At 36.7% G+C, this 27,258-nt stretch overlaps 1 protein-coding gene across 2 annotated transcripts in view; it reads right to left on the bottom strand.

The window, feature by feature from the left end:
* Positions 1–3,296: 3,296 nt before the first annotated feature.
* Positions 3,297–27,258, bottom strand: part of Rab11fip2 (RAB11 family interacting protein 2) — a 37,696-nt gene continuing 13,734 nt past the window's right edge. The window contains exons 4-6 of one of the 2 annotated variants that reach the window (XM_071610866.1): positions 24,465–24,505; positions 12,834–12,879; positions 7,574–7,624 (exon numbers count right to left, since the gene is read on the bottom strand). In XM_071610866.1, coding sequence (XP_071466967.1) covers positions 12,869–12,879; positions 24,465–24,505 — 52 coding nt within the window. In that variant the 3' untranslated portion in view covers positions 7,574–7,624; positions 12,834–12,868. Of the gene's footprint in view, positions 7,625–12,833; positions 12,880–24,464; positions 24,506–27,258 lie in introns of both variants that reach the window. The other variant, XM_027930407.3, reaches the window with a different exon arrangement.

Raw genomic sequence — 27,258 nt, 5'->3', positions numbered from 1 at the left:
GTTCTCTTAAGATTATCTTCAATAAAATGCCCCTGACATTACTCCACAGATGGGCAGAAACCACTGACACTCTCCCCTTGGATGTCATGGCATACCCCTACGTCACTTCTAATGCACAATGACTTTTCCCTAATCACTCGGTGTCTTTAATACTGGATGCAAGACTTAACTTTTAAATTTCATTCTATTTCCCTAGAAGTGAGACCTCAATAGTCCTGACTGTGAAGAGAATATAAGCTCTTTATGAACAAGTCATTTGACAGAATAGCATAGCAATGTTAGAAAGTGGCCATGGCGTAAAACCTCCCACCTAAGTCACCGCTGGCTTCATTTGTTCATTTAAGGTCCATTACACATCTTCAGGTGCACATTCTTACCTCTGCCCTACTACACCTCACATGGGCTGTGTCCTCAATTCCCTGTTCTACATTGTCACCTAAGCACACTGTGAGGCTGGGGAAGAGCCCTGAGAAATCATTCTAATAAGTTCAGGTGCTGCTCTAAGGACGACACTTTAAGCCGGTGATACAACAACCCATCTTTCCTGATCTGGCAGGGATAAAAAAGTATGGCCAAATTTTAAAAGGCTAATGTACAAAAGCAAAACATTAAATAGAAAGTTCCAGAAAAAACCAACCCATGTGATTTTCTGTTACTGAAAATTGCCATACACTGTATATGATTTTATCCACACACAGCACAATATTATGTAAACTGATCTTTGGGATACTTAATGGTTTCTAGACAATTTTTAACAGAAAAAGTAAGAGTGCCATCAATAAGACATTGCAAAGTCACAACTACCACAAAGAGAGTGTGTTTGGGTTCCAGGATACCGTTTTAGAATGCTCTAAGCACTAGGGCAGTAGGTCTCAGACCACATCTCTGGTTACCAGCACTGTTTTCTTTCTTCAAGCTACAGCACAGCCAGGCTCAGGGACAGGTAAACCAGAGGAGGTCTTTTTGTTTTTTAAATTAAAAAATATCTTTATTGTGTTAAAACATTTAACATGAAATCTCATTTTAAATTTTGAGTGTATAATGCAGTAGTACTCACTACAGACACAATGTGGCACAGTGGATCTCTAGAACCTCAGTTTGTATAGCTGAAATTTTATACCCAGAGGATACTCACTCTCCATTCCCTCTCTTCACATGCAGCGCCCTCCATTATTACATATGTGATACTCCATATCGCATATGCCACACATACCCCTCCACCAGCCCAGCTTGGAATCAGACACAAGATCATTTCTGGCAGAAGTACACAACACTGACCTCTGAATTGTTCTTACCCTCAGGATAGTGACAATGATCATGAAGATGATGCCCAATGGTACATCAGCAATACTAAGGAAGAGACTGCAAACTAGTAGCTCTAAGGTTTTGTTTTGTTTTTAAATGAATTTTCTGCCAACATTTGTAGTCATATTTCACACAAAAATCTGTACTGTTTTCAGTTTCTCTAAGAAGATCAGGTTAAGCAACCCTGGCCTTGCGTTCATTTCCAAATGGCAATACGAGCAGGAACTGAACAGCTGTTGCTCCCTGTGAGTGGGTACAACTAGCTCTGGATTGCCACTGTCCTGTGGTCCCTGTTCTTTACACCTGAGCTGCCTTCTCTCAGTTCCCCAACCTGGCTTTCCTGTTGGAGTCTGTAATCCTCACACCAAGGGTGGCAGCACAAGTGCTCATGTTTGCTATGACCTGCTGTCTCTTATTCCACTTTCCTGTCACTCACCAGAGTATAACAGAAGGCGAGTTAATGGTAAGTAACAGTACTGTTCTAATTTATTTAAAAAAAAAAAAAAAAACATTTACAAACTTCAGTACTCACATCAATAATAAATAATCAGACTTCATGGTTCACCACAACACATCAGAATTGAAACCTCCTGACAAAGGAACTTGATGTCTTCCTCCCAGCACAAATCTTAACTTCTTAGTTAGTACAGGCAACTAATGATGAAAACATTGAACATTTCAGAATCGAGTTTCAGAGTGCAAGTAGTTTAAGGAAAAAATAAAGCACTTTTAGTTGATGTAATTACAGATATATAAGAATCTCGCTTTATAAATACTTACTGGATAACCATAAAATCATGAAGTTGTGTTGTTGTGTATAGTTATTTAAGGAGAAATGTAAAATGTTGGGCATTTAGATGACAAGCCCATTCAAAAATAAACATTTCTGAGGCAGGCATTAAAATAAAACCTAGATGAAAAATAGCTACCTTTAAGAGAATAATAGCATTCTATTCCCAGGTTGCCCCAAATATCTTTGTCTCAGCAGATGGAGAAAGAAATGCATACGCTAGGGGATGGATAGAAAGAGGAACAATGTAGAGGAGATTCACTGTGGGTTATGGAAGTTGAGAGCAATTAAGAGAGCAGGAAGGCATTCCAACCTGTGGAGATATCCCTTGTTCCAAATGTATATGACTTAGATCTGAAATGACCACGGATCACGCCTCATCCTCTAGAACAATACAGTTTACCCACACACTTCCATCTACACTACACTTGGATACACATTCACACATTAGACCCATGATGCCCTCTGATGGCATCTCAGATGGACAGGTGGGCACTTGGATTACTATTTTAAGGGGACTGGATGTGTGATCACTTGTTGAACTCTGGAGAATAAGTGGTGAGAAACTATAGGGTGTGCCAACCCCACTCTACTCTTTCTTGAGTACCATAGTTTTTTTTTGTTTTGTTTTGTTTTCATTTAACTTTCCTCCAAATCTTTGTATGTTCCTTAACTAACAGGGCCGCTTGAGGGAAAAAAATGAAAACACAGAAAGAAACAGAAAGCACTTGGCATAGGCCTGAGCCTACCTATAAATACTCAAACATCATTTTCTACCAAATTGTATGCACCATCCCTATGAGGCACGTCGTATATGTAAAGAGTATTCACATCTATTGAAGAATGTTCATACCAACATACTTAGAAAGTACTCTTCTGCGTGACTTTTCAGGGTCATTTTCATAGTGAAGCAATTCTACAGGTCTAAAAGAATACTTACAACAATACACCAAACAAGGGGCATCCTAAGTGTTTATTAACTGACAAGAAAGGCTGGGTGTGGCACTGCACAACTGTAATCCCAGCTACTCGTGAGGTTGAGGCAGGGGGATTATAAGTTTGAGGACTGCCTCAGCCATTTAGTGACACCCTGTCTCAAAATAAAAAATAAATTAAAAGGGCTGGAAATGTAGCTCGGTGATAGAGCATCCCTGGATCCAATCCCCAGTATTGCAAAACAACAACAAAAACAATAACAACAAACCTTATGTACAAATGTATTATGGTAGCACTGTTTTACCTACAATAAGAAATTTTGACAAATGAATTACATTTAAACACTTTAATCACCTACAATAAATCAACAATCATATATTATATAAAAATTCTGATTCATGCATCAGATTACATAAATTATACAATTGCCGCATAATACAATTTACATACTTCTGAGTTTGTACCTGCAAAAATGTACACAAGTTACTAGAGCATTTACTTAAGAAGGTAGGTGTAATACTCTTCAGTTATAAATAATGCTTATATCATCCAAATACATTTCTAAATCTGCAGCATATTTTTGTACCTCAAAATACAAACCATCTGGAAGCTTCAGAGATTAATAGGCCCAAATGCATCAATTCCATTGTAACAGTGGATTATTTAACAGAAAATAAATGAAATAAAATGTCAACTCTAGTTTAATTCTTGAAAAGCTTCTACCCTTCTTATTAAATACATCAGAAACTCCTTCATATGCAGATTAATTAGTTAAGGTGCTACCTATTGCATATTAAATACTTTCAACAACTGCATCTGGATTATTCAAGTCCTCAATCTGTGAAAACCGGGCTCTCAACGTGTGCTGGCAGACCCTCACCTCCCTCCATGAGCCAGCAGTGTGATCCTTCCCATCCTCCTTCAAGAGCTAAGGTGAATGGGCATGGTTTCTGCTGCACTCACCCACACAGGTGACACCTACCAGATCTAAAAGACATGAGTCCACAAACATCAAAAAACTTTCAGCTTGCTTTACAAATCCAAGGTAGAAAGCTTTCTAAAAATCTACAGAGGAAAATAAAAGCTCTAGTGTGACAATTACTGTAGATACATTAAAGACAGCAAAGTCTGGTTTTTCTTTTTTTAAGATTTTCCTTGTTAAAGGATAAGCACCCTTATAAGTAAGGGTGGTAGGTAGGGGGACACTGGGGTAAGGGAGATGGTGAAGGAAGGATGTGAAGAAAGCAAGTCTGTCACTAATGAGCTTAGTTTCACTCAGGTTTCCATTCATGAAACCCTTTTAAATACAAGGCAACATTTTCACAGCTGGAAAATTACAACTAAATCTTGATTTACTGCCAAAAGCAAGAGATGTAGTTATGTATAATCTATGGATAACACTACCCTCATGGGAGGAGGCGAAGCTAGGCGCAATACAGAAGATAGCAGCAAAAAGCAATACTTAAACACTGCTCATAAATGAGTTACACAATGATTTATATACAATTCTAAGTAATAACCCTGGTACTCAGTAAGTGAAACTTGACGCCTAAAGTGGTAGAAAGTTTTGGTCAATATTTTCAAAGCCGATTTTTAGAACTGGGAGGCAAAATGGTGGTAAAACAATACTGGTTGTAAAATAAGAGCAGAAAAGTTTAATTACATAACAAAAGTATATTAGTATAAGATAGACCAGATAACATCAATTCTGTAATATTAAAAAATCCTCTTGTTGGTGGAAGCGTTTCTGAGCGAGCATGCACTTTTAGGCATAAAAGCAGAGGTAAGATCTGCTTATAAGTCTATTGTACTGTGCATTATTTAATGTGAACATGTATTTAATTTCCATTTCTAAGCTACTAACAAAATATATCATTAGAATGCTTAGAGTTACACTTTGGAAAAATAAACTAAAGTGATCTTTTTGGCCTTTCTTCTTAGAATGCCAGAAATTAAGACACTGTTTACACTTCTGCTCAAGCACAGGAAACACTGTCATGTTTACTTGGGAACTGGTTTTACTTTTTGTTTTTAGTTTGTTATATTGACTGATTATGAAAATACATGGTAAGTTTACTCTGGTCATGAGTGAAAATTCATAAACATTGGAACAGAACATTTTCAGGCAGTAGTAAATGTAGATTTAGTTTTAAATACAACATATGTTAGATTTTAAAGATAAAAATAATGATCTAGTTACAGCCAATCACTTATGGACAACAAGTCTACTCTTAACAATTTTTATAGAGGGAAAGAACTGCTCCTGAAAAATAATTTCCTCATAAAAATAACAGCACTTCTTGAACCATACTTTTAAATGTTTTACTTATGGAAAACATACCCCCAATAGAAAACGGACATCTCAGTGCATTCTAGAAAAAACAAATTTGACTATAGCAAACCATAGTAATCTATAGATATCTGTCATAATTTTGAAAACACATGGATTTTGGTGTTTTAAAAAAACTTAAGAGTCCCAACAATACTATCAGAAAAACCTGCTAAGAGCAATGTTTTGTAACATTTAATAAATGTTACTTTAAAATGGCACCATGCTAAAAGATAATAATTAGCAAGACCTCAAATGAGAAAATAAAATCCCACTCTAGATTATGAGGTTTAATATAGAGCTTTAATAATGAGTAGAGGGGAAAATTGATGAAAGCTATATTTCTTAATTTCAGAAAAGTATTTAATTTTTTTTGTATTGGGAAAAATTTTCACAATTTCAAAATGCATGTTCTTATAGGAAAATTAAAGAAACTCAGAAAATACAGACAACAAGGGGTTTTAGCTTTTGAATATAAGCTTGGCCAAGTATTCTCTGATTCAAAATATTATGATAAATAAAACTATTATGTCTGCTTTTTCTTTAACCTTCAATGAGGTCTTAATAGAGATAAGTATTAAAAAATGCAATTCATTCATTCATACATCAGTCTCCATATGGAAATTAACTTTACATTTTAAATTCAGAATGACACAGATACACTTTCATAGTATTTTAGATTTTTAAAGCTGAAAAATTAAACAGAAGATTAGCAACATTCTTAGATCACTGTTTTTTCCCACTTAAATTTCAGAATAATTTTGTACAAATAAATAGAGCTAATCCATGGAAGGAATCAACATTTTGAGGGAGTGGACTTTAAAAAAAAAAAAAAAGAACCCCTAATTTTGTGATAAACCAATCACTGGAGAGTAGATATAGAGTACTATGTAACGTCATGCTAGTAAAAATCTGCTCTAAAAATTCACTCCTCTCCAAATAAGTCTTATTTTTGGTTCAAGACCCAAAGACAACCATCTGTTCTGTTATTGATGAAACTTGAAACCAAGCCTAATTTTTCATTCCTAGAAACTGCCCATTGCTTTGGGTTATCAGACACAGATGAGCACCTACATTTTTCCCCATTATTTTCAGATGTAACTTTGTAATATTTTCTTTGCTAATGATTTAAAGGCATGCAGAATTTCAACAAAACAAATTGCATTAGCTTATCTTCTGCTTAAACCTTAAACAAAACTCATGTTAGGTAAAAAAGCAAAGAAATTCATGCTACTGTGAAGTTAATGACGTGTCCTAAAATTTGTCATTCTTTAAAAAGGGACCTTGGATCACAATTTTTGGAAAAAGAGCAAAAGTGTGATGCTGGGATCATAAACAGCAGCTCACTCTGAAGCCAAGGCTCACAGTCAAGAGCAATTTGAAGCAGCTTCTCTAGAGGGACCGCAGTAGTAGTAATGACGATTTGTCTTGCATCAATACAGCGAACATACCATTTCCAAACTCAGAAATTGGTATCCGTACCTTAGAGGCAACCAGTTGATTTTCAATGTACTAAAAACACATGTATATATGAGGTATATGCATGTATTTTATATACAAAGATACATGAACATGTATTCATGTATGTATATAAAATTTAAACTGATTTTTGTAGTGTTTATAACGAGCTATATTCATGAAGCTAACTAAATCTGCAAATTGACTTCTGAGAATTCAACCAGTCTCCATCTGCTTAATGCAAAAAAATCTATTCCTGAGGAGTAACTCATGGGCTTATGAAGATATTTCTTGGCCTATGGCAGATAAATGGGCCAGCACCAGCACCCAGGTGAATCCTACAGAACTGCTTATTCATTGAGAATCTGGCCCATTTTCACTCAAAGGTTGAAAGCATTTTGCTCACTTCAAAGGTCCCTCTTGATAGTCCCTGCTAGTAATAGGTACGGCCATTTTTCTTAGAGGAGGAGAGTATGCTATGAAACCTGGCAGAGGAGCCTCTTCAAGTAACAGTTTTTTTTCTTTATTTCTTCTTCCCCTCTCTCTTTCCAATTATAAATGCAGTAGACTTGGCTTTATGAACTATTGGCAAACTTGCCAGCTTTCCTGGATGGTTCGTATGGCACTCTGAGAATACTGGGCGTTTCCTCCATTACCCTGACCAAGAGGTTGTCAATGTAGTCCTCAAGTTCCCGGATGTGGGTGTCTTTCCTCCGAAGGAGTTCTTTGTGTTTCACCAGCTCCTGTAGTACCTCTTCGTAGGTCAGACTGCGGTACCCTGCAGTGGCATCAAAAGGATTGCTGTCCTGGAACAGAATACAGACTGTCACATTAGCAGGCAGAGTATCAGGGACAGACCCTATGAATTATTTAGTACTTCAAGTTATGGTTTTTCAAACCCCGATGAAGGTTTCTTCCATCCTCATCTACAACTAACGTGCCTGTTTGCAGACTGGCCAGCCAGTTCTGAGGCAGGAACTAAGGCAGATGTACCAAAGCCTGCATTGTAACTCTATGTTCTAAACCCCTTTTTTCACATTGTGAACAATTTCCTAATATAAGAGACTGACCATATAATTTAAGACTAAATTAAAGGATGAAATATTCTGTAATTTAGAATTTAAGTTAGTAGCTGTAACTAAAATAGAGTAAAACAAAAGCTATCCAAGATATTAACTCAGAGGAACTGTAAGAAGCCACTGAGAGCTACCACTTGGATATCAGTCCTCATGGAATTGCTTCCACTGAACTGTGGTTTAATGTTACACCTTGGCTTTTTGTTGGAAGATGCCTACAAGAAGCAGTAATATCAAATCTGCTTCACCAATTTGCTGTGACATGTTGAAGCACTTGGAATTAAATCAATGAGCATCCTTATGCAAAGCTGCAAGGGAATAACTTGTTTTCATTTAGAGGCTGGCTGGGCCTCTTCTCCCCTAAGTTACTGGTTTGTTTCCTTTTCTACAAAAAACACCTATCTGATTTACCTTATTTCCCTTTTTGCTTTACCTTATTTCAACTACAACTATATTAACACTTAGGGTTACTGTATCTGTATTCTTTACTGTTTCATTGCTTATAAGCTTATTCTATTGATAAAAAATTATTTTCAAACAAAAGAAGTATAACCAAACAATAAAGAAAGGGGTACTGATTTAATTGATTTTTAAGAAAAAGAATTCCAATATTAATATATGGCAAACCCCCCCACCCAAAAAAACCCACAAAAACATTTCACAGTAATCAAGAAAAGCACTTCAGCAACTCTGCATGCAGAAATGCATGCTGGGCATTTCCAGCAGTGGGGTCTGCTTGGTCATTAGGGAATGAGGTTCCAAGCCAGTAGCCAACAAGAGGCCATCAGTGGAGCTGGGCTAGAAAATAAGATACAGAATAGGGAGCAGGGAGGCTGAAATGGTAGGTCCCAACTATACCAAACATCTTGAAAACTATGATTAACGATTTTTAGACTCTTTGCTAAGGGAAATAAGAAACCAAGATTTCTAAACAGAGAAATTATGTGGTCAAAAGCTATGTTCTAGGAAAATTAAAATGGCAACAGTGGGTGAGATTGTTTGGAGAAGCTGAAAGTAAATCCAGGGCTACTGACAAGATTTAACAAGAAGGAACAGAGAGGGTATCAAAGAAAAGGGAGTTTAAACTCTATAAGCTATATTTAAAACAAGTTATTTTATTTTGGCATTAGAAACTGGGAAAAGATGCAAGTATATTAGTTAATATTTATCTTTGTCCCTAAAAATATTTCAAATATTGATCTAAAACTACTGCAGGAAGAGTAAGTGTTGTCTGGATTTTTACCCTTTTCTCTCTCAGATCAATTAAGTCCACACAGTTCCTAGTTTATTTAACTGGTCATATGTAGTGTAGAGTTATATATCTTATTATGCATTTCTTAATTACATTCTTAAAAAGAATTTATCATATATTAAACAGCTATCTACAGAAATAAATAATGAACACCATAAAGATGAGTAGATTTGGAAGTTTGTTAAATACTCGCTACTGTTTCTACTCAAAGTAGAAACTCTGCATACACTTGAGGCAGAACCAAGCTGGGGGTCATTTTCCTAATCTGATGAAGAAGGAATCTCCACAGTCCCTTTCAACTCTAAAATTCTGTGCCCTACAGACTGAGTTTTCTGAACATCATTTTAAAAAGTAATGAAGTCCATCTAATGTGACTTCAATTTTCTAATAAAACATTTACTAAAAATAAGGAGTTTGGTGAGAATTGCAGGGGTTAACGAAATTAAACTAAATGGAATGTGAGTGATTGGTTGACTGCTTTGTTTTTTTCTTAATTTAACATAACAGCAGCATCTGCTGGAATCTCTAATCTTAATGAAATTATACATACATGAACTGACTTCTCCAAACTAATTAAGTGATGATATACAGCTAAAAAAATCATTTGCACTGTTATATTTAGTACTACATCAGTAATTCTTAATGTAGCTAAAAAATTTTTTAACATTTCATCAGAAGCTCAGGATGAAAGACATGTTAAAAATTCGTCATTTTGACATAAGTAGTCTAAATTAATGCCATCATATAAATCAGTCTAACAACTTAATCTCTCAAAATAATCTATTATCTTAGAACACTGCTCAACACTTTTAGCCATAATTGAGAATATACAGAAATATTATTTGTCTTATTCCCCCCCCCCCCCCGCCCTCATAATGACCTAATACTAACACATGGAAGATTTCTTGGGAATACATTTCTATTTTTTTCCGGCTAATTTTTCTTTGTCCTTTTATGTGAAAATTTTACCCCAAATTTCAGCATCAAGTTTCTGGGCAGGAAAACATCTTAGAAACACATGTACTATAAACTATATTCTGGAAAAGAATATAAAATAATTAAAAACAGTTTCAGGCTTAGTTCCAGATTTTATTCAATATGTGGAAACCACGTAAAACTTCTAATTTTAGGCATAAGATTCTTAAATTGAGAAATCTACTGAATGAATACATTTATCCTTCAGTTTATTGATATGACACCAAAGAAAATAATAAAGATTAACATTAGCTAACACAAGCAATAGAAAATGAAAATATTTTCTGTTTATAAAAATTAAGAGGAAAGCTCTCAGGCAAATATAAAGATTGCTTTTTTCAAGATACATTTACTACTAGTCATGGAAAAACTTCAAAAATTGAGAACTCTCCAAACTGGCAAAGACCAAATGCAGCACCTACACCAGGACTCCCAAGTACTCAGTATTTTTCCTGAGTGCTCTATCCAGCACATGTGTTTTTAAGATGTCTTCTTATTTTGAAATTTAATGTACATTTTTCTTCTCTCTTCTCCTTTCACAATCAATCCTTTCTCATTCTTATTCCACCACTGCTAAAAAATGTCCATAAGCAAATATAAGAAAATGGGGTTTGGGTTAAAGAATAACAAAATTATTACATGAAGCTTTTTTAATTGGAATTTTAAATAACAGGGTTGTGCATGAGACTCTGAGAATTACTAGTGATCTATTTTTGCTTTACACATAATCTAGCCTTTTAAACCAGGAAATATACATTTTTTACAATATTTAAATTTAAACAAAAGCAAATTATCAGGACTCAAAATAACTGGAGATTTAAAGAAAGGTTGTCCTGGTAACCAAATATTGGTGGGGCGTAACTGACATCCAAGGCAACTACAGGAGAGGGAGGAGATGAAGGCCTGGCATTCTCTCATCATCTCATTATTGTTCTAATGAGGAACTTTGCTCTGGGAATATCATCTCAGCTACTTTCACATCTTTTGTCCTAGTCCCTTCATCTCCCTTTCAGTTCTTAATTAGGCCTTAAAGAGCTCACACTGCCCTTTCAACTGGCTACTGCTCCTGCTTAAACACCGCGCTTTCACAGACAGGTGTTGGCACCAGCATAGACGACATACAAACTTAATTACAAAATACTATGTCCAGAAGGGGAAAAAATAACTTGCTGGATGGCTATTACTGGAGAACTTAATGTAAATTATTTCAAACATCTTATAATCCTCAACATAAAAATTGTTCAAATACTTTTCCTCAATAACCATCAGTTTGAGGATGAGCTTTCTCCTCTTAATTGTATCTTGCAGTAAATTAACAACACCTAGTAATCCTTTCACTGTCAGAATAGTTAGGATCCAGAGAAAAATAATCACACATCAAGGATTCTTTTATCACCTTTAAATCCTTTAACTAAAACAATTTTCACATTTTATTTCTTTAAAGAATTCTAAGGATGCTTTTACAGCAATAAATTACAAGATTTGGAAAAGTACATTTACAAGCACATAGAAATTGTAATTAAAGTTACTTAATAAACAATAGCTACACATTAAATCGATTTTTTTGATGTTGCATTTTGAGATTAAATAACCGCCTGATAGAATTCATTTTACTATCTGATCAAAGGCTGACTTCATATAGTCTGACATTTCTTGCCAGACTGCCATATTATAAAGACTTGAGTATTCATGAAACATCAAAACTTACAAATCATTTACATAAAACAGCACAAACAATATGAAGTCCCATGTTTCTATAATATTTGTACAACTTTAAAGACAGACAACTGAACTTAAAATAACTCATAAAATAAACTCTAACCCCACCTCAACCTCTTTTAGGCACATCACATCTAAAAAAAATCATGATATGTGACTGCTTAAAAAAATTCATATTATACATCTGGATCACACATATTAGGGACAGATGGTGGAAACAGCAACCACCAGCCTCTTGAAATAAAAATTCTATTTCTGTTATTCAGTGAGAATTTAGTTTTGTACCCAGAACATTTGCCCATATTTTTGTAAAATAACGTGTTCTCCAGGTTTAACAGATATAGAATTGACCACAAATGCAATGGAATTGTGAGATCCAACCCTGGACTTCAGCTAATAGCAGGATGAACTTCAGATATCTCAACAATCCCTGCAAAATACGTGAACCGACTTCTGATCACTGCCAACCCTGCTAATATATTTGGTTTTGTTCTGACTAGGAAAATAAGTGTCCTAAAGTATTTGCTGCTTCTTCAAATATCTTCCTGATTAACTGGGTCTCTTGCCCTGGTGCTTTTCCTATTGTTGAACGTTAACAAACAGCATATTCTTTCTTCAATCCTTGTCCCGACAACAACAAAAAAACATCCGTCTTTGCCGCATGTTCATATTTCATAACTATGATGCTGACTTTGACATACAGCTTTCATATTAATTTCAAAACAGCCTGTAAGCAAAATCTGTGCACTCTAAATTGGCTCTAATTATAACTGTTCACTGGAACTTTAATTGATCATATACAGAAGCCACACCCTCTAATATATAAAAGGCAAAGTCTGAATTTCACTTTCTCTCTTTCTTCCAAAATTACCACCCTGATCTGCAATACTTGGGCAGCTGAGACATTCAAAGAGACAGAGGCATTTTTAAGAATATGTGCCAGAGAGGAGATGGGCTTGTGTCGGGTAATTCTCTAACCCCTCGGCAACTTACCGGGATTTTCCTGAGGTCTTCATTGCTTGTCGGATTCATGTGAAAACTAAGTAATAAAACACAAATGTAAATGTTAGAAGTGTACCATGGTCCTAATGGAGGAAACAAAAAGAGAAAATACTTTTTTTTTTGTAAGTATTTTTAGTTGTAGGTAGACACAATTTTTGTTTTATTTATTTTATTATGTGGGGCTGAGAATCGAACCCAGTGCCTCACACATGCTAGGCAAGCACTCTACCACTGAGTTACAACCCCAGCCCCCAAAATAGAAAATTCTTAACCAACAATGCCATAAAAACTTCTGAAGTCCTTAGTGAAGTTTAATCCAAGATGCAGAAGACAGTGTTTACTCAACATTCTTCAAGTATCTATGATTTTAAACTCTGCAGGTAAACTCTTCAGTTATTATCAAAACCGAAGAACCATACATCACACATTGAAATATGTAGTTTCCACACGTCTTTAAGCATAGTGATTTTATTTTACTTGATTTTATATTACTCTTCATATGTATATAAACACACTCACCTTTAGCCTTCAACTTTAGCATTAAAACTGAAGTTAAGAATAGAAAAATTGTAGAATAAAAGCATTAAGCACTCTTTGTATAAAATACTAGAAAATTTAACTTTCAAAACATTACCCTATCAATGAGTTCTGAGTATAGGAATCATTTCTATCATTAATATGATTTCTAAGCAGCTAGCTTTCAAAACTTAAAACTGAAATGGACCTAAAAACAAAACAGATTTCTTCCATACAGAGAATAAGAAAACATCATAGCTGAATGCTCTAACCATTTTCATCTTTGAAACATGTCCATTAGGAAGGGGACTACAACCCCAAAGAAGCTCAACTTCAAAGCCATCTGATGAGTAAATATTTCATCAGTACTCTACACATTGAATTTTTGCACAGCACTTAAAGAGTATTAGCCTTAGAATCCGCTACAAAGCATTACTGAACTAGAAGCCTTTGCATTCCACACATATTAAAAAAAAAAGATAACGGTTAAGATACGTATTTTTCCTTTATCTGTATATTATCAGCAAAATAACTGGAATCCTCTGAAGATTTAAGAAAGTTACTTTAGAACTTCTGATTGTGTGACAGAAATCACAGACATGGATTCCTGTCTGGAAAATAATTTTTAACAACAGATACATATCCCATGCTGCAAAATCCGCAAGGCATACAGTGAGTGCACAACACATCAAGAGAATTTTCCCCATAGCCAAGATTTCATTTGTTATGGCTAAGATCTGTGGCGCCTGCTTCCAAGAACTAGTTCCTGACCTTTACTAGGTAGAGCTCCTGGGATAAATGTGGTATTTCAGCAACCCAGGATGACTCAGTAGACCCGTGATTTAAATATCCAGAGTGCATTCATTTCCAGGCTTAGATGGCTGCCACATTTTCTCATTCCCTATAGCTTACCATGTTTTTGGGTGTTCTGCATGGTCCTGGACTGGTGTTGCTGTACCAACAAAGCCTCAAACGCCTGACAAAAGAGTCACTGAAAAGAAAACAACGAAAAATCCCCAAAGACAACCTCAAAAGTCCACCTTGGCCTAGAGGTCCATGAGAGCAGCTGCTGACACCTGTGACTTCCACCCTCTCCAATTCTGAATCCCAGCTAGTCAGCAGAAGAGTCCGGGGGCTAATTCCTCCTTGCCCCATTCTCTCTCCACGTTTTCTGAAGGGTCAAGAAACACAATTCTGTTCTGTCCTTCTCCATCTGACTGTGATATTCTCAAGGACAAGGTGATTTACCCTCGGGTCTGACAGTGTACCATGGTGCTCATGAGCAGAGAAATGGTTGGGGGCCCCCAAAGCCAAGTGGTGTGAATTTAAATCCTGGTTCTGCCCTGTACTTGCCATGTGACTTTATGCAAAATTATTTAAGTATAACTGTCTGAGTTCCTTCTTCAGTAAACTGGGAATGGCAAAAGAACCTACCACACGAGACTACTGTGAAGGTTAAATGATTTAATATGTAAAAACAGTGACTGGTAGGTAGAACATGTTCAATAAGTTAGTAAATAAACATTACATGGCACTTAATCTGGGCCTGACAACATTTTAAGCGCTTTATCAAAATCAACTCAGTTAATCTCCATGACCCTTAAGAGTGTCATACAGTACGTATCATCATTTCTTCCGTACGTTCATTTTAAAAATAAGGGAGCAAATTGGGTTAGACAACTTGTGAGTTGTCTTAACTGGTGGAGTTGTCTGGCTTTAAAATCTGTCCTTGTAACCACAGCCCTAGTTCCATTCTCTGTAAACAGATCTTCATGGGCGCTGGCTACACTGCAGAAGCCCTGGACACTGAGGCCACACGGACTGACCAGACAATAAACCTCACTGTGAGAAAGCGCTTGGTCAAGCGAGAGGCAGGGAGACGGTATTAAGGCCATGCACTCTCATAGCAGTTGATCAAGCCAGGCAGGATTTGAAAGTCCATGAAGCACAGGTTTGGCAGGCTAGAAAGAAAGACACTGCAGACATATGGCACAGCCCAGGGCTGCTAGACAGTGTGTCACAGTGGGACACTGCAAGAGCAGTTTCAGGGGAAAGTGCCCTGGAGGGCTCTGAGGCCCAAGAGGAGGCTCTCAGACCTGAGCCACTGAGCAAGAGGCAATTTCTTGGTAATGTGAACTTTCTCTCATAAACATTGTTTGAAGTGTCTCGTGTTTGGTGGCACAAGCCATCCCACTGCATCCTCTGGAGTGAACAATGTTATGATGATAAATTTAAATATGCGCCTCAGGAAGAAATCACTGAACTAAGAAATAGAAACTCAGGCATTACATTTGTTGTAATAAGGGGTTTTAGGGCAGAGGCATTTAGAACAAAGAGTTTACCAAAATCACCAAACTAATAATATGTAATATCCAATCGCTTTCACTTATGGAACTAAAATGAAACTCAATGACCTCCTTAAAAATGTCTGAAAATTCTTAAGAATGATTAAGCTGAAAAGGCACTACTGTTAGGGGAAGAGCATCTGGGGCCCTGAGCCCCAGCCCGTTCCCATTGTACCTGAGCCTGCCAGCGATCTGAGGTCCCCAGCTGAGCACAGAGTAGGCCAGGGAGAAGGCCCGCCCTGAACCGGGCATTGTCTGAAATCCAAAGGCAAAGCCCCTCCCTCGGGTCAGCTTTGTACACACTAACATGTCAAACCCATAAGAACGCTGTCACTCATGGCTGCCTTTTTTGATCTGTCCTTAAGGGGGAAAAAAGAGTTAACTGAACTGGATTGAATTAGCTTGGTGAAAATAAAATGTCTCTATTTATCGAAGTGTGGCACCAATTTGTGATATCTTTCTCTTTGGACTGCTGTCCTCATGTCAGACAAGATATCGAATAATACAGCCTGACTGCTCAGCTGAGCTGCTGACAGGCCAGAAAGTGGTGTTTCTAAACAGGTACTAAATAAACTTACGGAAACTCATGCGGGGAAAAAAGGTATAAATAAACTGAAACTCCAGAATTTAAGAAATTAATTTTAGAAGTCAGAACTAACGAAGTTTGGAGGCAACAGATTTTAAAATAACTTTTAAACTGATAGAAATATTTCAAACTAATAATTTAAAAAATTTTAAACCAATAAAATGTGCTAAGCTTAATATTCTGAAGAAGTTTTTAGGCAAAAGCCTGATAGTTTTATTTCATGATATTTTTAAATTTTCAAGAATTTTTCCAAATAAACTAATTTTAAACTTTGAAATAATTTTCAAATATTATATTTCTAAGAATTACTGGTATATCTTCTATATCACTTATTAATTTATCTCAAAGTTAAAATTAATAATGAGTAAAGATAGTAGAAGCAAGTTGATGGGGAATTAAAATTGCTCTTCAATTTGTGCTATGGACCAATCTCCCACATATAGGTCAGAAAAATAAACCAACCTTTATAAAGTGATAAAACTGATCACTTCAGCAGTGGTAAAGGTTTTTTTTCTTTTTTAAAGAACATACATACATTCTTTTAGAGAAAGAATAACTAAGAAGGGGGAAAGACCATTCAGTGAAAAAGTGTGAAGTACTTGTAAAGACCAAAAAAAATCCATAAGGATAAAGATCTATCAAAAATGTATTAGCATTACTATAAATCAATGCAAGCTGTGTAACTCTGGCTCTAGAATTTTAAATCTTTCAATTTGAAGGCATATAACCACACATAAAGCTCTATGGAAGACTTTCAAAATCAACTGTGACTAGAGTTATCAGTGTACCTTTCATGTGAGCTTTCCAAACCCCATTACTGCTGAAATTATAAATCAAAGTGCATTCTGGACTACAGCTTAACCCATTTTGTTTTTAATAAGTGAATTCAAACTATTTGTAAACTCCAGGGGTGTGCCACCTGGTTAGGAGGGGAGAAGGCAGGGGTAGTAAGAGGAACAGTTTCCTCAAACACAAGTCAATTCCTTACTGTGTTTGGGAAGTAAGTCTAACTTTAAGCTATCAACACCGGTAATTTTCAAAGGCCATCTTCCTATTGATCTTTAGCTGAGTGGGCTCTAGAGACCCACGGCTTCACTTCAGTGACAAAAGCGGGCGGAGGAGGTGTGTGCTGAGAACTGCAACACCACAGGGACCCTAATGAGTCCAAAAAGAAAAGAGAAATGCCTCATTTATAGCTCATCTCTACTTTGTGATGAAGTACAGAACGACATTAGCTCTAAGTATGATTAGTACTTATGAGGCTATTTTTATTTCCATTTACAGATGAGGAAATGGGCAGGGAAGTTAAGAAGTTTACCCTAGGTAACATAGTAATTAAGTGTCAGCGTCAAAATTCAAAGAAAGGCATCCCAGCTCCACAGTCCAAGCTCTTTGGTCACATACTTTTCTTCTTGCCTAGAGAGGCTCTAAGTTGTGTGGTCTTACTGTGTTTCTTGGTGGATTTCAAGAAATTAATGCAACTTCCTGAGGATTCTCCCAACCAGAAATGATGTTAAGAGAAGTCTTAGACTCAGTTGTAGAACAATGGCTAAAAAAAACAACAGGATTTGAAATAACCCTGTTTATTATTCTGTTTGTCCATCCTGATCCCACTGACCCCACCCCCTCTCCTCAGGAGGCTGATCTCCCGACAGTGCACCCAGGCTCCCCCTCTGGCTTCCTTGGAAACTGGAGCACCAAGAGAAGGGGAGATGGGTGTGATATCCCCAGCCATGGTCCATGCCATCACCTCCTCAGTCCCTCCCCACGGCCGCCTCTGTAGCTATTCTGACACCTAAGTATGGCAGCACCTTCTAGGCAGTGCTGGGCTCTGGTGCTACACTAGCCCTTCCTGACATCCTGAACCCTGACCACACCTCTTCACCAAACTCTCTTCAACTATCCATTCTGAATGTATCCTTTGTTTCCTGCTAGGATTCAAATGATATAGGATATATATACAATGATTGATATATATATATATATATATATATATATATATATATATATATATATATATATAACAAATGCCACAAATTATTCACTCAATAATTTAGAATGATTGAAGAAAAAGGATTTTTCTGTTTCTCAGAAAGAAAGAATCACAATTTAAGTATATGAACTATCTACACTTTCCTTTTCCCTTCAATTTCTGGCTTATGCTCCATATTTACTTACAAATGACAATTCACTGCTAACCACAAAAAAGAAAAAATTAAAAGGGAAAAGAAAAATAAAAACTTTCTGACTTTCATTTAACACCTTTCACATTCACAAGGCTAGAGCACTTTATGCTCAAAATTATTTTTGATTTAGAATTATACTTTTAAGGATTCATTGCTCCTGAAGTTTTGAAGTGGTATGACTGAAGTGACCTGGATCTGAACAATACCACCTCATAGTTACACTGCCTTACAATTTATAACACATTTCCACAAACAATTTCTCTGGACATGTTTCCAAAGGAACAGTGGTCAATAAAACAGGGTTAAGTAAATCACTGTAAAATCTTCTCTGCACTCAAATCCCACCTGCTCAATGCTCGCCCTTTCTCCCTCCCTCCCAGGAGAGAACTCTCCTCAACACACTGATATTTACTCACCTCTCACCAGAGCATATTTCTGGCCCAATGCCTCTCAGATATTCCATGGCTGGTCCTTTGCCAATCTCCAAAGCACCCCTCAGAAACCCTTGCTGGCTTTGTGACTTGGTCTCACTCATCCAATGCAATCTACATCACATCCCCAGTTCTCATTGAGGACTCACTGCTTCCTTGGTGAAGGTCACCAAAAACTACCTGCATGAGGACAGTCGCTCACTCTGCTCCACCCCTCAGCTCCATCTCCTACAATGGCTCTTCCTTCCTCCCTCCCGGGACTCTCTTCTGGCAGCCTAGTTTCCCCTGTGTTCCCAGCACTCCTTCTCCTTGTCACCTTCTTCTTTTCACCCTTAACTTCCTAAGGCTGTTTTCAGGTCTTTCCTCTACTCTACCCTTGTGATTCCATTTTCTCCACTATCTTGGCTGCCACCACTGACCAGATGGAGGACTACTAAATCTACTACATCTTGTTAACCACAACTCTTTATCCTTTATAATACCATGTTCACAAATGTCTGGCAAAAGCCCCAAATTGGAAATATATATGCACCTCTCTTTCAGATCAGCTGTTGGGTATTCCTCCTCCTTCTGGAACAAGCAGACTTCTGAGCACCCGAAGTAAAGCACTGAGACACCCTGCAGCCCAATCCTCAGCCTGGCCTGCTTTGTAAACCCACTCCCCCTACTCAGCTCTGGACATGATCTCTCATTACCCCGCTGCTACTCACTGGCACAGTTACCTTTCCATTACAAGACCCAATACCTCTTACCTAGAGTACACAACAACCTCTTACCGGTCTCGACCCTCCTCATCCAGTCTACCTAGGCAGGCTGACCACTGCCTTCTCATCAAGTCTATCCTACTTACCCAACTATCAAAAAACTTATGGCCTCTAACTTCCTGGAATAATGACATACTTTTTTAGCCTGGTTTTAAAAGCCCTTCCTTCAGACTGTACCAATTCATCTTTGTAGACTGACCGGACAACATTTGATGCCCAGACACAACCTACTCAACTCTTCAATATTTCAAACAATAAAATTTAAAAGACAGAAACGCCACCATCTATTTCAAAGAATTAAGATTAGCAGAGGGGTAGAAGAAATGAATATGAAAATGTTTCATATGACAAGGTGTGATTCAAACATAAGGTACAAAAGGTAACTTTCCCTGTTTCTCCCTTCCCCCTCAGGCTTCCCATCCCTTCTTACTGGACTCTGCTTAAAGGAAGGAACCAGATCTCATTAACCTTTCCATCCCAGGATCTGACAGTGTCTATTGCATGGCAGATGTGTAATAAATGAATGAATACCTTAATACCAGTATTTAATAAAAATCTGTATTAATAAAAATATTTTATTAAATACTGTATTTAATAAAAATACCAGTATTTAATAAAAATACTGGGATAATAGTTGAATAAGTAAATCAATAGTGGGTCAATTCAAATTCAACCAACAAGATGTGAAGTCACTCAAGAGCAGAAGAAACTGTTTTCCTAAGAATATATCCTGAGAATATATTCTATAGAGAATATTTTTCAGTTCTTTTAAGATAGGAAGAATTATTCTAATATTTACAATTGCCACTAAAAACTGAAATAAGTTTTCAAATTGGTGGGCTTCCAATAAAATCAATTCAACTAGCCAATTTATCCAGGACGCCAAACAGGTTAGGTATTTAACCACAAGACTGATTAATTTGAGATTCTTCTGGTAAATCCAGTTCTTATTCCATAAAGGTTACATGTTAAAGGAGTCTTTAATATGTTTTTTAATAATTTTCTTTTCAAAGCCTTAAAAAAGTAAAGTGTCCACAGAGAGACTGCACCAGTAACACAATGTTTATTAGCACATTTCCATAATAGAAATGCACATAAGCATATGGAACTTAGAAGACAAGGTGAAACTCAGTAATTTTTTTTTCTTCTTTCTTTTTAAGAAAAGAAGCAAAGAACTCAGGACCAATCAAATTAATGATATTATAGAGTAAAATACATATTCTCTCTCCTGGGACTGGGCATGCACATGAAACACTCTGATGACAAAACAGAACTAAGACATAAGTGTCTATGGGGATTAACAGTAATTTTCTTATTAATATTCTCACAGGATATCTTTTATGAGATCTCAGAGGCAAGACAATTAAAACTTGTGGTCAGTGTCACCAAACAGCACGGACAGCAAATTTGGACCTGGTTGCTTTTCTATAATGAATAGTATGTTATTGAAGAAAGACCAAAAACTGGAGGATTTAAGGATGTCCATGATTAAGAACATGTTTCATCAAGAGTATAATGTTCACTAAGTTTAATGTACTACTTCCTCCAGGTGAAGAAAAGAAACAGTAATTATTTCAAGGACAAACAATTCACAAATTTCCAAACTCAATTCCTTTAAATCTAAGCTTCTCAAACCTTTCCTCCTTTAGTACCCTGTACTACATGACAAGACTAAATCCAGTAACAAGCAAAACTTTCTTTGCCATCTGAACTTAAACTTAAAAATTCAGATGAATTTTTGCATCATGTATCTCTTAATGTAAACAGAACCTTTTGTTACTTGGGGCAGTTTTTTATGCTTACCCTGTTGCTCTGAGCAGACATTAGCCTGCCATCTGTCACATATACTAGTAATTGTTGTTTTTGTTTTGCTTTCTTGTGATCAAGTCCTTCTGATTTTTGAAGTAAAACGGTGGAATTAGGAAGAAGTGATGAGAACAGGTTCCAGCCTCTTTGGTGGGACTAGAATCAGCACAGTCTCCATCTGTCTATGAGATTAAGACCAACTCAGCAGTCTTCATCTACTTTCCCCTGTGAGGAGAGGGTGAGGAAAGCCTGGACAGAGGTGACTCCTTCATGAGGGTGAGGATGAGGTGACCCTGGGCTTCTCTGGACCAGGTGAAAAAGGCTAGAGTACCCACAACACCCTTGGCCAAGACAACCCAAGGTGAATCTTTCTGTGTCTAAGAAAAAGCCATGTCCTAGAAAGGAAGCTATGGTGCCTTCTGATCCCAGAGAGGCCTCAATTGCTCTTTAACAACTTGCAGCAAGGGCCTTGGCCAGCAAGCACCCCTGCTCTGCAGAGCCTTCAAGGTGTGTATCCAAAGCAGCCAGACTTCTCAGGGCCCTCCCTGGAGTAAGGGACAGGCTCCTACATATACTCTGTTTTGACAGCAGAGCTGCTGGTGACTTGAGGACTTCCCCATATTCTACACGCCATGCTGAGAAGCCCAGCCTACAAACACACTTATCAATTTAGAGTGTGTTTCAACAGGGCTATGGGATTATATTTTCAATGGAAAAGAATACATTTTTGTATGAAAAATAATACTCTCCAGGTCCCCCAACAAATGAATAATAATCTTATTAGAAATTGTAAATTATACTACACACACACACACACACACACACACACACATCTCAGCTTGTTCTAAATATTTCTTCGTAAAGAAAAAAATACTATTCAAGAACACAGGTTCCCCACTAAGTTAAAGGCTGCAGCTTGGATATACTTGAGTATCTACAGGTTCCTTTGCCATTATCCCGATCCTGTAAGTGATATAATTAAAATTACTTTTCACGGCAAAAAGATTTTGTTCTCCATCAAAAATGACACTTAAGAATGCAGTCTCACTGGCATCTTTGAATTCATGCGTCTCGGTCCTTTTTAGACACATATCAGGCATGCAACATCAGTGTCCCTGTTGGGAATGTTCATACAAGACAATTTCTTAGTATCATTCAAATGTGGAGCCACAAACTATTCATACTTTATTTAAAAATTAGGTACAAATTTGAGTATAAGAATTCCTAGAATTCCTAAGAAGTTCCTAGGAGTAAGTCCCATCTCCACTATCTTTAATAGTTTTAGTTAGGCTGGGTCCTTGACAGTCCCTCAAAGAACTCATCTTTTCCTTTCCCCAAAAGCCCTTTCTTCTCTCTCCTCACAGATCCATCCTTTGAGATGCTGCTAATTCTACCTACTCCATAATGCCTAGGCTGTCTAATTCTGTCCACCTACCCTCCTGTGACTTCCATTTCTATGAGCACTTACCAATGGAACCACCTATTAGCACTAGTAATTACATATTTTGTATCAGACACTCTGCCTTATGCATTCTTTGAATCAAAGAATCAATAGAATTCTTACATGAGAAAGGAAAGTGATACATAACAAAGTAAGGATAAAAATTTTCATCCCTTATATCAAGTTTGAAAGCAAACATCTTTATCTTAGAAAGTCACCTTATACTTACTGTCTCACAGTCCAAAGACACAGACCCAAAGGAGGTGACATTATAAGATCATACCCATGTCTATAAGTACAAGAGATATTCCACAAAATAACTTGATGACAATATAAGAATATTTAATTTTGGTCATGTATTTTTTGTTCAGTAAGGAATAGATTAGACTGACAGAACATTAAAAAATATAAATATTACTTCAGGCATATTAAAGAACCTCAAATCCAGAGACTGCTCGGGCACTATCATATACTCTTAGTGAAAAGAAAAAAAGAAGGTACTTTCACGTATAAAGAAATAAAAGAGTCCTCCTCCAAATCTTGGTTATAAGAGACACACAAGGCCAGGCACGATGGGATGTGCTTGTGATCCCCGTAACTTGGAGGCTGAGACAGGAGGATTGCGGGTTCAAGGCCAGCCTCCAGCCTTAACAACTTAGTGAGACCCTGTCTCAAAATAAAAAAAAAAAAATTAAAAAGGGCTAGAGATATAGCTCAGTGATAAAGCACCCCTGAATTACATTCCTAGTACCAAAAAAAAAATACACTAGTCTTGTGTGAATTCCTAAGTCTGGTATGTACCCCTTTCCCAAAGGGGATTCTGAAATGTTCTAAGGAATTTTCAATATTATGCTGCACTTATCCATCTTACTATGAAAGTTTGAACTGCCTTCCTGAAGAAATTCTAATATAAGATTTATTTTTAAATTGAGAATATATTATTACTTAGAAAAATTCCACCCAATTTATTGAAAACAATTGATACGTTGATGCTGAGTGAAAAGATCATAGCAAAAGCCCCATTTTCAGACACCCTATGAGGCCAACACCACCCTCAGCACTTCCTGTGCGTCCACTAAGACTGTTATCATCCCATTTTACAGTTCAAAATATGTAGCTGTGAAAAGCTGTGAAGTCATACAGCTATTGCAGAGAGTGCCAAACCCAGACCTGACTAGACTCCCTTCAGAACATTCTTTTAACATTGTAAAATCCTTGTAACATTGTAAAATGTTACATTGTAAAATCCTTCACTGGAAGAAGTGAATGAAACATACTTGTGAATCCAAACTTAAATAATGTTTAGCATGATTTTCATTTTTAATAATTTTGGGTAATTAATTTCTTTGAAGATGAAAAATCTTTGAGAAACAAACACATTGTATGCATCCAATAAACAAAATATGTGATTAACCTGAATAGCCCCATTCCCATACCAGGCTCCATAACAAAGAGTTCATTATACTTAATGTCGAGCTGCTGCAGGGCACTTGCTAATTGGCTCCTTGGTCGCCTACAGTAGCAAATATACTTCCTCAGGAACCTACCAGGCTGAGAATGAGACATAGATATTGCTCCATAACTCCAACTAGAAAAGAAATGGTGAAATTACTCAGTGGTTAGTAGGTAAAGACATAATAGTGTAGTCACTATTAATAAAATATCCCTTCAAAATGCATCTAACCATTTTTTAATGAGCTTTCTTGCTATTTTCTAAAACAGAGGTGTCTATCAACTCATTCCCCAATGCATAAAATCATGTTCAATGGTCAAGACCAAACTCAAAGGTCTCTTCCTCAAAGGTTACTTCCCAACTTCCAGGAGACTAAACTGCTTTTTCCTCCACCTTTCCACAGCAAACTTCACTTTCTTCTGTTCAACACAGTTCATTCTGTATTGATTATGGGTCACTTCTTACTGTCCCCTCCATTGCTGGTATGGCTAGGATTTAGTGCTCCATAAATTACAAACCTCTAGCCCTAGTGCAGCTTTACACACATTTGTTTAACCATAAACAAAAACTGGCGATTTGAATTGTTTTACTCTAAGAAAGCCGAACTGATTTAAACAATTGCTGATACATATTTAACAGATATTACATATTTATGTATACTTATATAGTAACATTTGTGGGGTTTTGGCAGTACTGGGGATTGAACCCAGGGGTGCTTAACCACTGAACCACATCCCAAGCTCTTTGTTGTTTTTTTGTTTGTTTGTTTTTGGAGACAGTCTCACTAAATTGCCCAGGCTGACCTTGAACTTGCCATCCTCCTGCCTCTGCCTCCCAAGTCATGGGGATTACCTGTGAACCACTGCACACAGCTATAGTAACATATTTAATACACAAATCAAAGAGGAATAATTCACCCTTAAAAATGTAAGTTCAAAGACACAAATGTCAAATGTCTGGATCCTATTATTCTTAGAAACTAATTAAATATATATAAGGAAAACTTTCTTCATTATCAAATTAACTGCTTTATTTTATATCACCAGAAGCTATTTTAAAAACCCTGGTCACGAGGTAACACTACAACCATAAATTAAATACACAAAAACATTATATTTCTAAAGGTGAAACTTTTGTTATTTAAAAAAAAAATTAATTATTGCCAATGTGGTCTCAGTGGCCCAACTGGAATGTTCTAGGCACAGAAGAAGAGGGCATCTATCTGAGGTGGTGCACATAGAAGTAAGAAATACAAATTATTCTCTTAATGAGAAACTACCAGAAGGAGTACAATAGGCTCAAGATTTGGTAAAGCCAACACCACTGGGAAAAAATGCACATAGTAATTACAAAGCTAAAGTGAAAACACTTTACATGCATAAATCCATAAGCAGTTATTGAATTTGCATTCTTGTGTTCAAAAAAAGACAGTTTATTACAGTTTGAAAAACAAATTGTCAAGAACTGCTACTGTTTTGATACTAATTTCCTAGTCTCACCTCAAAACACATATTCCTGGTCTCTAACAAAGATGTACAATAAGACAGCACCTCACGGGGGAAAAAAATAAAACACCTCAAACCTTTCCATCAATACCAATATCTGATTCAAAGACTATAGACTTGACACTGTTGCATTAAATATGTTTTTTTCCAAGTGCTGTTTTATAAAATTTAAGACACATCACTGAAATAATTATGATTGCTTCTTCTCCCCTACCATGGCACCATCCACCCAAAAGTAGAATGGGCAAGTCTTGTCTATTGTAGCCCAGAAATATTTCCCAAAGATGTTCCCTTCTTTTCCACTCTCACTGCCAACAGACCTGCACCAACTCAGTTCAATAATCATAGCAGCTTCTTCACTAGTGTCCCTGTCATTCTCTTCCCCCTCACTGCACCACAAGTACGCCATGCTTGCCAGGCTATCTGAGAGATTAGCTCAATCATCACAACCCAATTTAAAAATGTCCACGGTTCCCCAGTATCCATACAAAAATCCAGTCCTTAGCATGAAATTAAGACCTAATATTTACAAACCTTCTCTTCTGTAAGTTTAAGAAGCAGGATTGATATCTTAATAGTCTGATTTTTTTTATACGGCAAATACTCAAAAAACAGTTATAATGGAAATATCATTTGATTATATTATCAGAGCTGAAATTTAGAAAAAAAAATTTATCCTGATAGACTGGAGTAGCCACACTGAGACAAGAAGCCATGGAAAGAACTATAAGATTCACAAGGGGTTTTGGATATTTCACTTTCGGAGTATAACACATGTGGGAGGTTTTTGAACCAAAACTCAAGATTTATACCCCAGCAATATAAAATAGCTACAGGAAATAACTATATCAAATATTTGCAACTGGGAATACCATCAACTCTCAAACTTAAAGATATTATGAGAGCCTGATTGGAGGAACCAGAGATAACAAGTAAAAAATCAAACTGGCACCAGGCATTCTCCCCTCTGGCCTAAATCCTGATCATTTTAATGTCAACAGGAGAGCAAAGTTAGTCTAGAACAGACATGTTAACCTACAGGCCACAGATGAAAAACATACAATAAATGTTTAATAAAACAAGTGAGAACCATATAATTTGTGTTTCCAATGTATTTTTCTCAATATACATGTTCATTACTGGCAATTAACAAAGAATGTTAATCTATATTAACAAGCTCCCCTGCTTGTTGATTTTATAAGGAAATAATTCTCTCAAACTACATTAAACCAAAAAGCTCACATATTGATTTACAAAAATTAACACACTGGGGTCACTGGAATATAATCTTAATACTTTCCTATCAGAAACCTCCAGAGGACTTACAGACTCTATCTTGTATTTGATCATATCCTAACAACCTGTTCTCTTTAACTACTGGAC

Source organism: Marmota flaviventris, chromosome 4, assembly GCF_047511675.1.
Source record: "Marmota flaviventris isolate mMarFla1 chromosome 4, mMarFla1.hap1, whole genome shotgun sequence".
NCBI classification, from domain to species: Eukaryota; Metazoa; Chordata; class Mammalia; order Rodentia; family Sciuridae; genus Marmota; species Marmota flaviventris.
Note: the sequence above shows the minus strand (reverse complement) of the source record. Positions and strands in the feature narration are given on the sequence as shown.